The sequence below is a fragment of the Microcaecilia unicolor genome, chromosome 12, assembly GCF_901765095.1.
Source record: "Microcaecilia unicolor chromosome 12, aMicUni1.1, whole genome shotgun sequence".
Taxonomy (NCBI): domain Eukaryota; kingdom Metazoa; phylum Chordata; class Amphibia; order Gymnophiona; family Siphonopidae; genus Microcaecilia; species Microcaecilia unicolor.
Genome location: NC_044042.1, coordinates 77,286,489 through 77,300,875, shown reverse-complemented (window position 1 = coordinate 77,300,875; position 14,387 = coordinate 77,286,489). Strand labels below are relative to the sequence as shown.

The following is a 14,387-nucleotide window of genomic DNA, read 5'->3' as shown; positions in this document are numbered from 1 at the left end:
GATAGTTCTTCTCTCTTTATGTCCACCATCATCCTCTTACATCCTTATCCATCCTAACATCTCCTCTCTGTGTCGCTGACCCTATCCTTCCTCCAGTTTCAGCATCTGCCCTCTCAATGTCCTGATCCAGCCCTTATGTTCAGCATTTCCCCTTCTATGTCCCTATCTCTCCCCCTGTAATCAGCATTGCCTTCTGTGTCCCTATCCCTTCTCCCTCCATCTCTTCTCTGTCTCCCTGTCCCAATGCTCCCTTCATGCCCAGCATCTCTTCTCTGTCTCCTTGCCCACCCCCTTCTCTTCCGTTCTTCCCCCACCCCCCACCCTGGGGCCAGTATCTCTCCCTCTCTCTTCCCACCCAATCCCCCTCCTCAGAGTTCAGTATGGCTCCCTCATGGGTCTGTGTCACTCCCCCTCTCTTCCATCCAGCATTTTTCCCTTGTTTTTCCCCTCCCTTAATCACTCAGTATCTCTATCTTCCCCTGCCCCCAGCTCGTCTAGCATCTATCCCTCTACCCTTTTCCATCCAGCACCTCTTCTTGTCTAAGTACATAAGTATTGCCATACTAGGACATACTGAAGGTCCATCAAGCCCAGCATCCTGTTTCCAACAGTGGTCAATCCAGGTCACAAGTACCTGGCAAGATCCCAAAACATTTTATGCTGTGTATTCAAGAAATAAGCAGTTGATTTTCCCCAGGTCCATTTTAATAATGGTCTATGGATTTTTCCTTTAGGAATCCATCCAAACCTTTTTTTTAAACCCTGCTAAGCTAACCGCTTTTACTACATTCTCTGGCAACGAATTCCAGAGATTAATTGCACGTTGAGTGAAGAAATATTTTCTCCGATTCGTTTTAAATTTACTACTTTGTAGCTTCATTGTGTGCCCCCTAGTCTCAGTACTTTTGGAAAGAGTAAACAAGCGATTCACGTCTACTCGTTCCACTCCACTCATTATTTTATAGACCTCTATAATATCTCCCCTCAGCCGTCTTTTCTCCAAGCTGAAGAGCCCTACCTGCTTTAGCCTTTTCTCGTAAGGCCCATCGCCTTTATCATTTTCGTTGCCCTTCTCTGTACCTTTTCTAATTCTACTATATCTTTTTTGAGATGCAGTGACCAGAATTCAACACAATATTCGAGGTGCGGTCACACCATGGAGCAATACAAAGCTATTATAACGTCTTCATTTTTGTTTTCCATTCCTTAATAATATCTAACATTCTATTTGCTTTCTTAATGGCCGCCGCACACTGAAAAGAGGGTTTCAACATATCATCAACGATGATCCCTTTCCACATTAGGAGTCACCGACCGGGAAAGGGATCAACGATGACGCCTAGATCCCTTTCCCGGTTGGTGACTCCTAATGTGGAACCTTGCATTACATACAGTAACTATAATTCGGGTTCCTCTTGTCCACAAGTCTGTCTGTCCCTCCCCACCCCATCTAGAAAAACAGCACTTAGTTCTCTCTCCATGGGTCATGCACCTCTCTCTCCCTCCCTGTCGCCGTAGGTCCAGCATTTCTGCCCTTTCCTTCCCCCCTCCCCTCAGTTCCAGCATCTCTCCCTCCCTCCTGTTCCTTATGGCATGCTGGTGCTGCTAACATGCCTTGATCACTGCCAGTAGAGGCATCACAAAGATTGAAAGGAGTTGCTTTGGGGCCTCAGTTTTCCTTATGATGTGACCTGCCCACGTGAAATAGGCAGTTGCATCAGAGGAAGTGGGACGCATCACAGGGAAGACCGTGACTCCGAGGCAGCTCCTTTCAATCGTTGCGGTGCCCTCCAGGGACAGAGAAATACCCAGTGTACCTGAACGTAACTCACCTTGAGCTACTACTGAAAAAGGTGTGAGCAAAATCTAAATAAATAAATACACCTGGTTAGACACTCCTTCAATAGCATTCATCTTGCAGTTTTTCTATAGGCCACCTTCATCCGAATGAACACTGCTTCATTAAGCTTCTGGCTTGGTCCTTATATAATAATGGTTTCTGAAGGTGCTCTACAGGTACGCCACTTCTAATTGTGCATGACTATGCTCTGTGCAAAAGCCTCTGGGCTGCAAGTTGTGTCCATGTTAACACCTGTCCACCGCCTTCAGGTGTACACTCGTTATGTATCCCTTGCCCCCGAAAGATACTATTTACAAGGACCAAACACCATTCACTCAGTTCCAGTTTACCACAATAATGAAGAGAGCACTCACAAAGGCAGGGCACGGCTCATCTGTCTTGGGACCCATTCCTCCAGAATCGGCGCTACCACACCAGTGGCCAGCCGGGCCTGCCCAGCCACTGACGTACAAAACATCGGCAGATGGAAACCCAATGAATCTTGGCTACATTGGCCCACCAATCAGCAACAACAGTTCTCACCCACTTAATATGCCTTCTTGTCTTGCAGGGACACCAGCAAAGTCCCATTTCATCTGGATCATTGGTCACTCATACATCCACCAGGATGGCAAAAGAGCTAAACATGCCCTCTGGGACTCCATTAGAGGCTGGCCACCAGATATGTTTACAGCCGCTGGAATGCTATAAGAGGCATCCACGTGCATGCTATAAGAGGCATGAAATGAAATTAACTCTTACCTCGCATCTGAGAACAGTTGACCGTTTCTACATCACCAGCAGCTGTGATCCTACACCTTGGAGGCAACAAATTGCATTCTGTTTCCGGCAAGCTGATCACGTTAGCAAAACCGACCATTTCAAACTGCCCCTCCTCTTACCAACTACATGCATACTCTGGTCTGACATTAGGAGTGGCCTAGTGGTTAGAGCACTGGTCTTGAAATCCAGAGGTGGCCGGTTCAAATCCCACTGCTGCTCCTTGTGATCTTGGGCAAGTCACTTAACCCTTCATTGCCTCAGGTACAAACTTAGATTGTGAGCCCTCCAGGGACAGAGAAATATCCAGTGTACCTGAATGTAACTCACCTTGAGCTACTACTGAAAAAGGTGTGAGCAAAATCCAAAGAAATAAGTTATACAGCGGTACAGAAAGCAAACAGGCAGATTGACCTATGGAATGGTTCTCTAGGTAGCCAGAAGTATCCTTGGGAATTTCCCTGAGGACCACATATATCTCTCCAATGTAAAGCATGAGTTGGCCCTTATCAACTTCCAAGAACCCCTGCAAAACTATTTAGCTAACATTTTCCCTAGCCACAACCCACTTACTCATGCCTGCTTTGCTGCTCGGGGCTGTGGCGGGAAGGGGAGTACCTGACCTAACAAAGTGCCATACAGAAACAACTTTGGTGGAGTATTCGCCGAGCAAAGTAAATAAACAATGGAAGCTCAGCAGAGTGTTAACGCCCAACTCTGGAGTAAGGTGGGCATGGATGAAAACACATATGACCCGGCTGGACAATTTGATGGTGGGTCATTGCATATCTGTGGCACACTGAATGCCCTAGCTGGCTGATGCCGTGGCAAGGCACAGGATTTTAAAAGGACAGAGCTGGCACAGGACTTAAAGGGACAGAGCTCAGGTGCTCCTCAAGAGGTATTAATGTTAGTTATAATAAGCTGCAGACTTGTTTTCCCACAACTGAACAAAGTTATGACCTTCAGTCAATAAAGTTGTTATGTTGTTGATCTGTGTAAATTACTTGTTATTAAGATGTCTTAAAATAATGAATGCGGGTGCGCCAATGACATGTGTGTTGTCTGCCTACGTTATGTATAAAACTTCTAAATTCTGGATAGAATGAATAGGTGTAAAGAAGATACCAAGAAAGTAAAGTTAGAGTTAATTTGGGAAAATGAGATTCAATGGCTCAGATGAATTCTGGATTTTTTATCATCTGTGATACCTTTTCTTGGCCCAGCATAAGAGTTATCCAAAGATGTTACCAGAGGAGAAGGAATTTAAGTGACTTCAAAAGTTCAGGTAATAAATCTCTGGATAATTTGTATGCAAGACCAAAAACCAGTGTCATGGACTGCAAAGTAGGGTTACCATATGGCTCCAGAAAAAGGAGGACAGATTGAGCCAGTCTGGGTTTTACTTCCATTGCTTTCACTGGAAGCAAAACTGGGACTGGATCAAAGTGTCCTCCTTTTTCTGTCGGGGTTGGGGGGCAGGCAAAGACTCCATTTTGAAAAAGAGAGGGCTTTTGCTTTGAAGAACTGTTGAGATGCTGCAGTTTCTTTTTTAGTTTTGGTCCACTCTTTACCCTCACCTGAGTTTATCTTCACCTTCAACCATCTCTTAAGACACTCCTGGTGAACAAACTGTAGGCTGCCCATACACTGACAGGGCTCCAGCAGCGGATTGGTAGGACTGCCCCCAGCGATCTGACAGATCCTGCACAAATCTCCTTCCTCTTCCGACTCTTCCTCTAGTAGGCTAAACACAAAAAGAGTAACTTTAATAACAGGGCACCTGGGCTAACAAGGCATATAAGCACCTACATTGTGTCTATTTTATAAAGCTAGTAAATGTACCTAAGTGCCTTTATAAATTCCTGTTCCAAGGCAGGTGTAACTGTGTATGGGCTGACCAAAAGAAGTGGTTTTGGTTCTGGCTGAAACCGAATCTGTGGCTGAAATCTGCCACTCAGTTTCGGCTGGAACCAAAACCATGACCCTGCCTCCGCTGCAAGACCATCCTCCCGAGCCAGCCTCCCTGCCCCTCAACCCTGACAGAAAATCCATTCCCTCCCCGGGCCGTCCACCAACTCCACCTTCCCCAAGCTTACCTTTTACTTCAAAACAGTTTTTATTGAACATTGCCACCAACTGCACCCTCCCCAAGCTTACCTTTTACTTCAAAACTGTTTTTATTGAACATTGCAATAAAGATACAATCAGCCATCCAACAATCACTGTGTTCAATGTTTACAATATCTTCGCTATCTTTCCAAACCTCCCCCCCTTAACATAACACCAACCTCTTGTACATAAATTAGACAGATCACAAAGAAATGTACAAAGAGAGAATTACTCAAAATGAGAGGATTTTTTTCCCTCTGATAACCTCTTGTAATACCAACCAGTTACCTACCCTCCCCTTATATACTCCCCCCATCTCTATGGGTTGTTATCATTTTCTTCTTTTTGTAGAGTTGATCTATAAGTTCATTTCTTAGTTTCTGACTAGTTCACTTTTGTTTCTTTTTCCTTAAGTTTGTTCATTTGGTTTTTCATGCGGCTATATGAGGTGTCTTCCATCTTGAGTAGAGTGATGTGGCAGCCATGTTAGTCCACTTTTAAAGGTAATCAATAGAAATAAAATAAAACATAGAAAAGAAAATAAGATAATACCTTTTTTATTGGACTAACACTACATTTTTTGATTAGCTGTTAAAGGTAATCCTTCAAACAAAAAGGCTATAACCCCAAAATAATCTCCAAGAATGTTGCCTCCTCCCTTAAAACACCCAGAGAAAACCTATTACAGTACAAGGAAAAGAAACCACAGACAGAATCCCCCTTGTAGTGACATAAAACCCAGAGCTAGAAAAATTGAGAAAAATCATAAAAGGTCTACAGCCACTATGCCAGGAGGATGAACTACTGAAAGAGATATTTCCATCCCCACCAGTGCTGGCCTCCCGACAGCCACCCAACTTAAAACACAAACTAGGGAGAAGCAAGCTTCCGACAGAAACTAAAAAAAAAGAGAGTGGCACACATCCTTGCAATAATATCTAGCTGTAAACTATGCCAAAACATTTCACAGGATCCCACAGTCATTCACAAAGGAAAAATATTCAACATAAAGGAATCCTTCACATGCTCATCTTCCAATGTGGTATATATCATTCAATGTAAAAAGTGTGATAAAGGGTGCTAAAGATGCTAAAGAAGAGATTTAATTTACATAGACATCATATGAAAAATGCCAGTGCCAACCAGGATGTCACCTTTGTGGGACAGCACTTTACAAATCCAGAACACTGTAGCAATGATTTTGTGGTGAGAATACTAAAAGGAAACTTTAAGACAATCCAGGAAGTAAGACCTTTGAAGTCAGAATGATTAAATATTTTGACACCCACCAGACAGGACTTAACAAAGACCTGGGTTTTCTAGCCCATTATAAACCATAAAAGTCTACTGTTTTGTCACCCTCTTATCACCATCCATCTCTCCCTGTCTCTCATCCATCCAGCTCCCATGTTTCTCACCTTACCTACCCCACCCTCTTCCTGTGAGACTGCCATTGGAATGTTTTGATGTTTCACTTATATATACTGTTATTTATCAACATTTGCTTATTTCTGATCTGAAGAAGAAGGGTTACCTTCAAAAGCTAATAAAAAATGTATTGTTAGTCCAATAAAAAAGGAAATATTTTATTTTGTTTTCTATGTTTTATTTTATTTGCATTGATTACCACAGTATCTCTGAATGCCCTTCCAGAACTGCTGTACCTTTTGACAAAACCACAAAGCATGTGACAAAAATCCCTCTCCAGTGCCACATTTAAGAAAACGTGATGATGGGACACATCCAGCTCTATGTGCCTGAATCTGAGAGCAATAAGCTCTCTAAATCATATTTTAATGATATTCTCTCAATGATGCACTGCATATCAACGTAGGAGTATATGGGATAAGGAGACTTCAATATCTTTAGGAGTAACTCGTACTCAGATCCACCGACCACAACCGAGCTAGTGCCTCAAAATCCTGAAGTGGAATGAATTTATTTGTAGGTCTATGTATTTAAGACACTGAGGAACCCTTTTACTGAGGCACGCCAAAAAATGACCTAAGCTAGTGTAGGCAAGTGTATTGGATGCGTGTAGGTCCATTTTTCAGCCTTTTTTTTGTGGCCGAAAATGGACGTGTGGCAAAATTAAAATGAGCACGTGTCCATTTTGGGCATGAGACCTTACTGCCACCCACTGACTGATTACTGCCTAGTTAGCACCATGCGATAGAAAATAGAAAATATTTTCTGCCACATGTTTGGCACGTGTATCAAAAATAGAATTACCGCCTGGGGCACGCAGTAGCCAGGTGGTAGTTCTAATTTGACTTGCGTTGGCGCCTACGCGCCTTAGTAAAAGGGCCCATGATATGACATCCGGTGAATCAATAGCAAAAAAAAGATCATACATCTTATTCATCACCTCAAACAAGAAACCTGCCCACCTTAGTGTCTGTGCGTAATGGTGGAGTTGGCAGTAAGCAAATCTATCAGTTGGTATAAGCTGATATCTCTGTTGCCAAGCTTTAAGTAACAGTATATCCCCAGTGTTCGCAAACATCTGATCACAATTGACAAATTATTTGTCATGCTATAATATCTTGCATGAACCTCAACCAGGGTTTTGGGAGAGGTTTAGTACAGAGACAGTTTTGGCCACATTGACTTCGGAACTTAGACAAGCAGTCAGTATTGGGAAGAATGTTTTGCTAATGCAATAAGACCTTTCCTGTGCTTTCGATTTAGTGGATGATAAGGTATTATTAAATATTCTAGATTTTTACGGAGTCGGAGGAATGGTTTTACAGTGGTTTGAAGGGTTTTTTTTGATTAATAGAAGCTATAAAATGAGGATGAATGGATTTTATTCTTGAGAGTGGGTTCCAAGTTGTGGAGTCCCAAAGGGCTCTCCTTTGTCTCCCATCCTTTTTAATTTAGTAATGGCACCTTTGGGTAAAAAGTAAACTAAGTTGGGTTTTAGAGTTTTAATGTGTGCAGATGATATAACTTGTTTTATTCCTTTTCAAGGTCAATTGGTAGATATAGTTTCAGTTCTATCAAAGGTGATCAATATAATAGAAGGATGGGCAGCTTCTTTTAGATTAAAAGGTGAATAAGGGAGCTGTTTTCCAGTTAAAGTTTCCAGTCAGATTTTTAGGATATCCACAATGAATATGCACGATCTTGATTTGCATACACTGCCTCTATTATATGCAGATCTTTCATGCATACTCCATTTTGGATATCCTGAAATCCTGACTGGCAAGGGATACCAGCGACATAACATAACCAAAGACTGTAACTGGACATATCTTAATCCTTCCTCTCCCTCTCTAAGTTCCCCCCCATTGGTCTTTACCATACATGTACCTCAATATCACCTTGTTCATACCGGAATCAGCTAACGCTGTTTACGGTACTATGTAAGCCACATTGAGCCTGCAAAAAGGTGGGAAAATGTGGGATACAAATGTAACAAATAAATAAATGCAGATGTCTAGTGTCACTAAATGCAAATAATTATGTTTTTTTTTTATCTCTTAAAACTACTACAATTTATTGAATTACAAGAAAGTGTGGAAAAACCTTTAATTGTTTCCCAATGCTATTATATAGGCTAGCAGGATTGTGACAGCTCTTCAAATTTCATTGATATTAATTTTTCCTTTTATTTTTACCTAGTACTTGGATCAGTGTATTGTGTTGTGGACAAATATATGAAGAATTATATTTCCTCTTTTGTATAAATCCATATTTTATTTTCTGAAAATTTCCACTACATTTATGTTGGTAATGTAAAAAGTTATAAATAAAGTATATAAAAGGTGAATAAGAAAAATTTATAGTGTTCGTTAATGAATTCAATATTAGTGATGAGGAAAATTTATGTACTGATCATATCACCTTTACCTTGGAACCCTCTATTAAAATTTTGGGAGTACTTTTCAATAAACATCTTTCATTTGAAAAACAGGTGAATGCTGTAGCTCATCAGGTATTTGGGGCCCCTTTTACAAAGCGGTGGTAAGCCCAATGGCTTACCACTTGCTAAAAAGGAACTACCATCAGGCTACCACAGCAGCCCAGCGGTAGTTCCCATCCCCAGCGGTTACCACCAGGTTAGCATGGAAGCCCTTACTGCCACATCAATGGGTGGCGGTAAGGGCTCCCCTCGAAATGGCCACGCGGCAAGTGCTTTACTTGCCACACTGCCATTTCCTGCAGAAAAGAAAGGCCTTTTACCTGGCTGCAGTAAAAGGGGGTCTTGGTGCACATCAAAAACACGCACCGACGCCAGTGTAGGCCCCCTTTTGCCACAGCTTAGTAAAAGAGGCCCTTATTGTATTATGGAAGTTGCATTATATAAGATCAACCTTTACTTTTGAAATGTTTTGACTGATAGCGCAGACTATAGTACCATCACATATTGATTACTGTAATCATTTATTTGGGTTGCAAGGATGTGATTTCAAGACAACTTCACAGCTTCATAGCTTTATAATTTTTTCGTTGAAGTATTTAGCAAGGTTGTCTGCTGATGGGGTGTCTATGTTGGTTGTGGTAACCGGTGTGGTATTGTAATGAGAAAGATCAACCTAGGCTAACAGATGGTATAGAACTGCCCTACCCACAAGGCTATAGGAGAAAAGAGAAGGCCAGTCCACTTAAAACCCAGACATGGAGTTTACCTAAGAGACGGGAGGGAAGGGTTTGGGTGGGGAAGAAGCAATACCCGAGAATGGCCAGTAGAGGGAGTGACAATGTTAAAACTTCGTTTCCATGGGTACAGAATCAGTATAGGATTCCACCCACCTGTGGGGAGAGGGAGGATAAGGGAAACCCAGCTGTGAAGAGTGAGGAATTTAGGGAGGGGGTGGAGAGGGAGCTGATTGGATGGAAGTCCTAGACGAAGGGCTTGGTTGGTAACCCAGGGGAAGGGGAGGTGGAAGGAGAGCAAGAAGTCATGGACTGTGAAGAGCCAAGAGACCAAAGTCTGCAAGTGTAAGAAAGAGGGAAGCGGGCGGACACAGGAGTGAAGTATCTGTGAAGAGGCAGGTTAGCTGCCCAGCCTGCATCTTTCTGATTGGAGTGAGGATCAGGAGCAGGCTATCTTTTTGTTTTTCTGACATTTTTGTGAAGCAGTTTTATTTCTTTCCTTTATGTACTGTGGATTACTGAAACTGAAAACTGACAGCCATGTTGAATAAGGATTATAAAGTGGACTGTGTATTTTGGTTCTAAATTCAAAGAGACCAGTTCATTAAGTCTCTGGATTAAAAACTGTGGTTCATAAGAGGAGTTTATTTTTGACTTTGCTGCTGATTGTACTGAAAGACCAGGGCTACTATTGGAAGGCAGCAGCCAGGGATTCGCCTCCACATACCCCAGACAACAGGGAAGTTTACAGTATCTAGTAGTTTGTTCATGAGTTGGAAGAGTTTATGCGTGTCTTTGTAGTCTGGCCCTATTTTGGTTTTGTAGTATGACCTTTTGGTTTGTCTTATTGCATATTTGTATTTTCTTTGCGTTTGTTTCCATGCCTTAAGTGTGTATTCATCTTTTATTTTATTCCATGCTCGTTCAAGCCTCCTGACTTGTGTTTTTAGTTTTTTTCAATTCTTCGTTAAACCATGGTAACGAGTTGTGTCTTCATGAGGTTCTTGTTTGTAGTGGTGCTATTTTGTCTAGTATGCTTCTGCATCTGTTGTCCCAGTCTAGGAGATAGTGTGTCGAGTCCGTTTGTGTTGTCCATTTGTTCATGTAGATCTGTAGCCAGAATGTTCCAGGGTCAATTTGGCCTCTTGTAGTGTAGGTTGTGCGTTCTTGTTTGTGGTGTAAGCCTTTTTTTCGCCATTTTAGGGATAGGTTTAATTTGTGGTGGTCTGACCATGGTGTGTCTGTTAGGATTAGTTTTAAGTCTGAGGACAGTTTGTGTGTGATGAGGTTGAGCGTGTGTCCTTTGACATGGGTTGCTTGCATAGTTGGCCAGTTGAGGTCCCATAGTTGGAGGAAATCCTTGCATTCACGTGCATTGGTTGAGTTATGGTCTTCTAGGTGTAGGTTTATGTCCCCTATTATAAGTATAATGGAGTTGGAAACACAGGTGTTGGATATAAAATCCATGAAATGTGGTTGGCATTCATGCCAATTACCTGGTGGTCTATAAAACAAGACGACGTTTATTTGGTCAAGCAAGGTTGTGTGGTAGATTCTAACTGAGGCGATTTCAAGTTGGGGTGTTATGGACTCGGCTGTTGTCGTTACGGTGAATTGGGATCTATGGATTCGTGCTATGCCTCCGCCTTTTTCCTTTTCTTGTCCAGTGAGTGATTTTGTAACCAGGGAGGCATAGATCTAAGGTTATGGGGTCGTTATGATCGTGGATCCAGGTTTCACTGATGAATAGTAGGTCAAGGTTGACTCATGTTTAATTTAGGCAAAAAGGAAAAAAACAGTCATGTTGGGAGGTGTATTTATTCTGCTGTTTGCTGCTTTCCTATAATGCCTTGAGAGGGGAGTTAGAAGTCTCAAATCAACTCAAAATTACATTGCATTCTGGGATCCAAGCTAGCTACTTTTTGCTTCATCAATACACTACAAGTGGGATTCTGCTGCACCATATACCTTAGCTTGATGATAAGTGCTGAATAAGGCAAAGTCATGATTATATTTCTACACATGCCAAGGAAATTTCTGGGCTTCCTACTCTCTGATTCAGCAATCCTGTTTTTCAAATTCACATTGCAATTATCATGTTGTCTTGTATATTGCTAAAGGAGGTAGAACTACATTTCCCAGAACACTTTGGGGTAATATTTAGCCTGTGGCGGTCAGCGTTTTCTAAACACTGACAGCTGCGTGTAGAATTAACCCTAGATATTCAGTGCTGGGCCATGTACAGGCACTGGCACTGCATATCTAGGGCTAATTGTGGTTCTCCTGGCTACTGGAGCTTATGTGGTTCTCAGCTGATACAGGGCTGCTGGGGGGGGGGGGGGGGCAAGGGGCAAGATTCCCTGGGCCCGGGCCTCCAAGGGGAGCCTGGCGCCGGGGTGTCTCTCCCTCTCCTGGTCCTGACAGGACCCAGGTGATTGCATCCCAACAGGAGCAGGAGAGAGAACTCCGGCGCAGGACTCCCCTTAAGGACTGGGGAGGACCCGGATGAGCAGACATTGCAGATCTTCCTCCAGCGCTGCTCTTCACTCTGCCGATTTGCTTGCCAAGTGGCTGCTTTTCCCCTCAGGCCATGCATGCTCGGTTTTTAAACCAAGCATGCGCTGAGAGAAAAAGCAGGCAATGGGCAGACTGAAGAATAGCACTGGAGGAAGGCCTCTTCTGTTCCCAGGCCTCGGGATCCCCGTCAGCCAAGGTATTTGTATTGCAGTTGAGGCGACAGCAATCTGAGAGGGGGCAGCAGCCCTGCCCCGGGCCCAGCTCAGTCTCTCAGCGGCCCTGAACTGATATTCAGCCGGGGCCGGCACAAGACAGTTATTTGGGCCCTGGCTGAATATCGGCTGGGAACCAAATATGTATTTTTATGCGGGAGCCTTCCAATTTCTCCCCCACCCTGGTGTAATGATCCTCCTCCCACTCACCCAAAACAGCCCCCTCCTTCAGATTCTCCCTCCGCTCCAGTGGCATAGCCAGACCTGACATTTAGGGTGGGCTCGGAGCTAATATGGGTGGGTACTATGTATGAGTAGTGTTTCTTGGGATACTACAAAATAATGCCTTAGAATGCACTTGATAATGGATTTCTAAGTAGTCTGCCCAACAGCTGCCCTGCATCAACATAAACCACATACATACTTAATGGGAAATAACAATATTTTAAAATATAGTTACATTATGCCATATCAAAGTTGACCAGATATAAGTCTACTATAATGGCAAATATGTCAAGACACATAACAGGATCCTGCAGTATAATTACATCAATGGCATTTACTTTGCTTTATAAAAAACTAGTATAAAAGGCCCGTTTCGGTAGGCAATGAAACGGGCGCTAGCAAGGTAATCCCCCCCCCCCCCCTTGCAGCGTCCTTCCTGTCTCCCCTGCCCCCCCTGCAGCCATCCATGTGCAGTGACCCTCCTCTCCCCCTGCCCTCCCATGCAGCGTCCCTTCTGTCTCCCCTGCCCTCCCCTGCAGCCACCCATCTGGTCTCAGGACCCCCTCCCCACCTCCCTCTTCCCTGCCCTCCATGCAGCCACCCATGTCCAGCGACCTTCCTCTCCCCCTGCAGCCACCCATGTCCAGCGACCCTCCCCCCCCCCCCCAGGCACATCAACCCTCTCACCACCCGCAGCTGCCAATACTAACGCTGTCCGGCCGCTGCTAAGTCTCCGGTTGAGCAGCAGCGGCCGGTACAAAAAGAAAAAAGCCAAAAAAAGATTTTAAACCTGAAACACGGCTCCGTAGACAGGCATCTGGCATTGGCTGTCATCTCTGCAGCCGCTCCTCCTCTCCCCTCTGACGTCGCTGCGTTCCTTCGGGGTCTTCCTGCAGGGGCAGTGATGTGGAGGGGAGAGGAGGAGCGGCTGCAGTGATGACACCAATGCCAGATGGCTGTCTACGGAGCCGCGTTTCAGGTTAAAAATCTTTTTTTGGCTTTTTTTCTTTTTGTACCGGCCGCTGCTGCTCCACAGGAGAAGCAGCAGCGGCCGGACAGCGTTAGTATTGGCGGCTGCGGGTGGCGAGGGAGTTGATGTGAGAGGGGGGGGTAGGGGCTTTGGTGATGCATCGAGGGGGGGTAGGGGCTTGGGTGCTGTGCCGGGGCGGAGGGGCTTGGGTGTTGCGTCGAGGGGGGGCACTGAGAGCTGATTGGTAGGCAGGGGGAGGAGGGAAACACACGGAGCGTGTTTCCCTACTCCTCCCCCTGCCTGGCTCGCAGTTTTGCAGGGCAGGGGCTTGGGTGTTGCGCCGAGGGGGGGGCACTGACAGCTGTTTCCCAGGCAGGGGGAGGTGATGTCAGTGCATTCTAAACTGCCTAGCAGACCACCTCTGAGGGAGCCATGGTACCAGACACATTAGAACGTTGGAGGTGAGAATTATTATATAGGATGTAAATGCCTGATAAGCAAAACAGGTAAAATACATTTGCAGTCCTTCTCCCTTCCTTTGGCACCCAGAAAAAAAACGCCTACACCCGTAGCTACGCCCCTGGATGGCAGAAACTAAGGTTGTGGCTGTCCAGCTGCTGTAAAACTGGGTGGGCCTGGGCCCACCCGTAGCTCCGCCCCAATCCTCTCTCCCCTGGTACAGATCAGAAGCCTCCTCCCACCCCCTGGTCCCATGGGCGTAGTTTGACAGTTTCATTTGGGGTGGCAAAGGGTGGGGCATGTCTCTCTCCTGCCGCCACTCCCCCCTCCACCACTGCCCACCAGAGTCTTCCAGTGGCACCCAGTATCACCCTCCCCCGTCTTCCAGTCCCCCAAGCCACCGGCAGCCTCAGTGAAAGAAGCACGCACGCTGCTTTAGACCTGCCCCGGAGGCCCCTCTCTGTCCTACAGCTTCCTGCCTGCAAGGGAGCAGGAAGTTGAAGAAAGGCTTCCGGGGGCGGGTCTAAAGCAGCGTGCAAGCTGCTTTCTCGCAGAGGCTGCCGGTGGCTCGGGGATTGGAGGATGGGGTGGCAGCTCGTTTGGGGGGGCACTACCCCCCTCGCCCCACCAAACTACACCCATGCCTGGTCCCGATAGGGATCCTTGTTGG

General features: G+C 45.0%; 1 protein-coding gene across 2 annotated transcripts in view; it reads right to left on the bottom strand.

Annotated features, from left to right (window-relative positions):
- Positions 1–14,387, bottom strand: part of MARCHF10 (membrane associated ring-CH-type finger 10) — an 84,616-nt gene that overhangs the window by 17,984 nt on the left and 52,245 nt on the right. For both annotated transcript variants that reach the window (XM_030221024.1, XM_030221023.1), the window contains one exon: positions 4,201–4,367. In XM_030221024.1, coding sequence (XP_030076884.1) covers positions 4,201–4,367 — 167 coding nt within the window. The remainder of the gene's footprint in view (positions 1–4,200; positions 4,368–14,387) is intronic.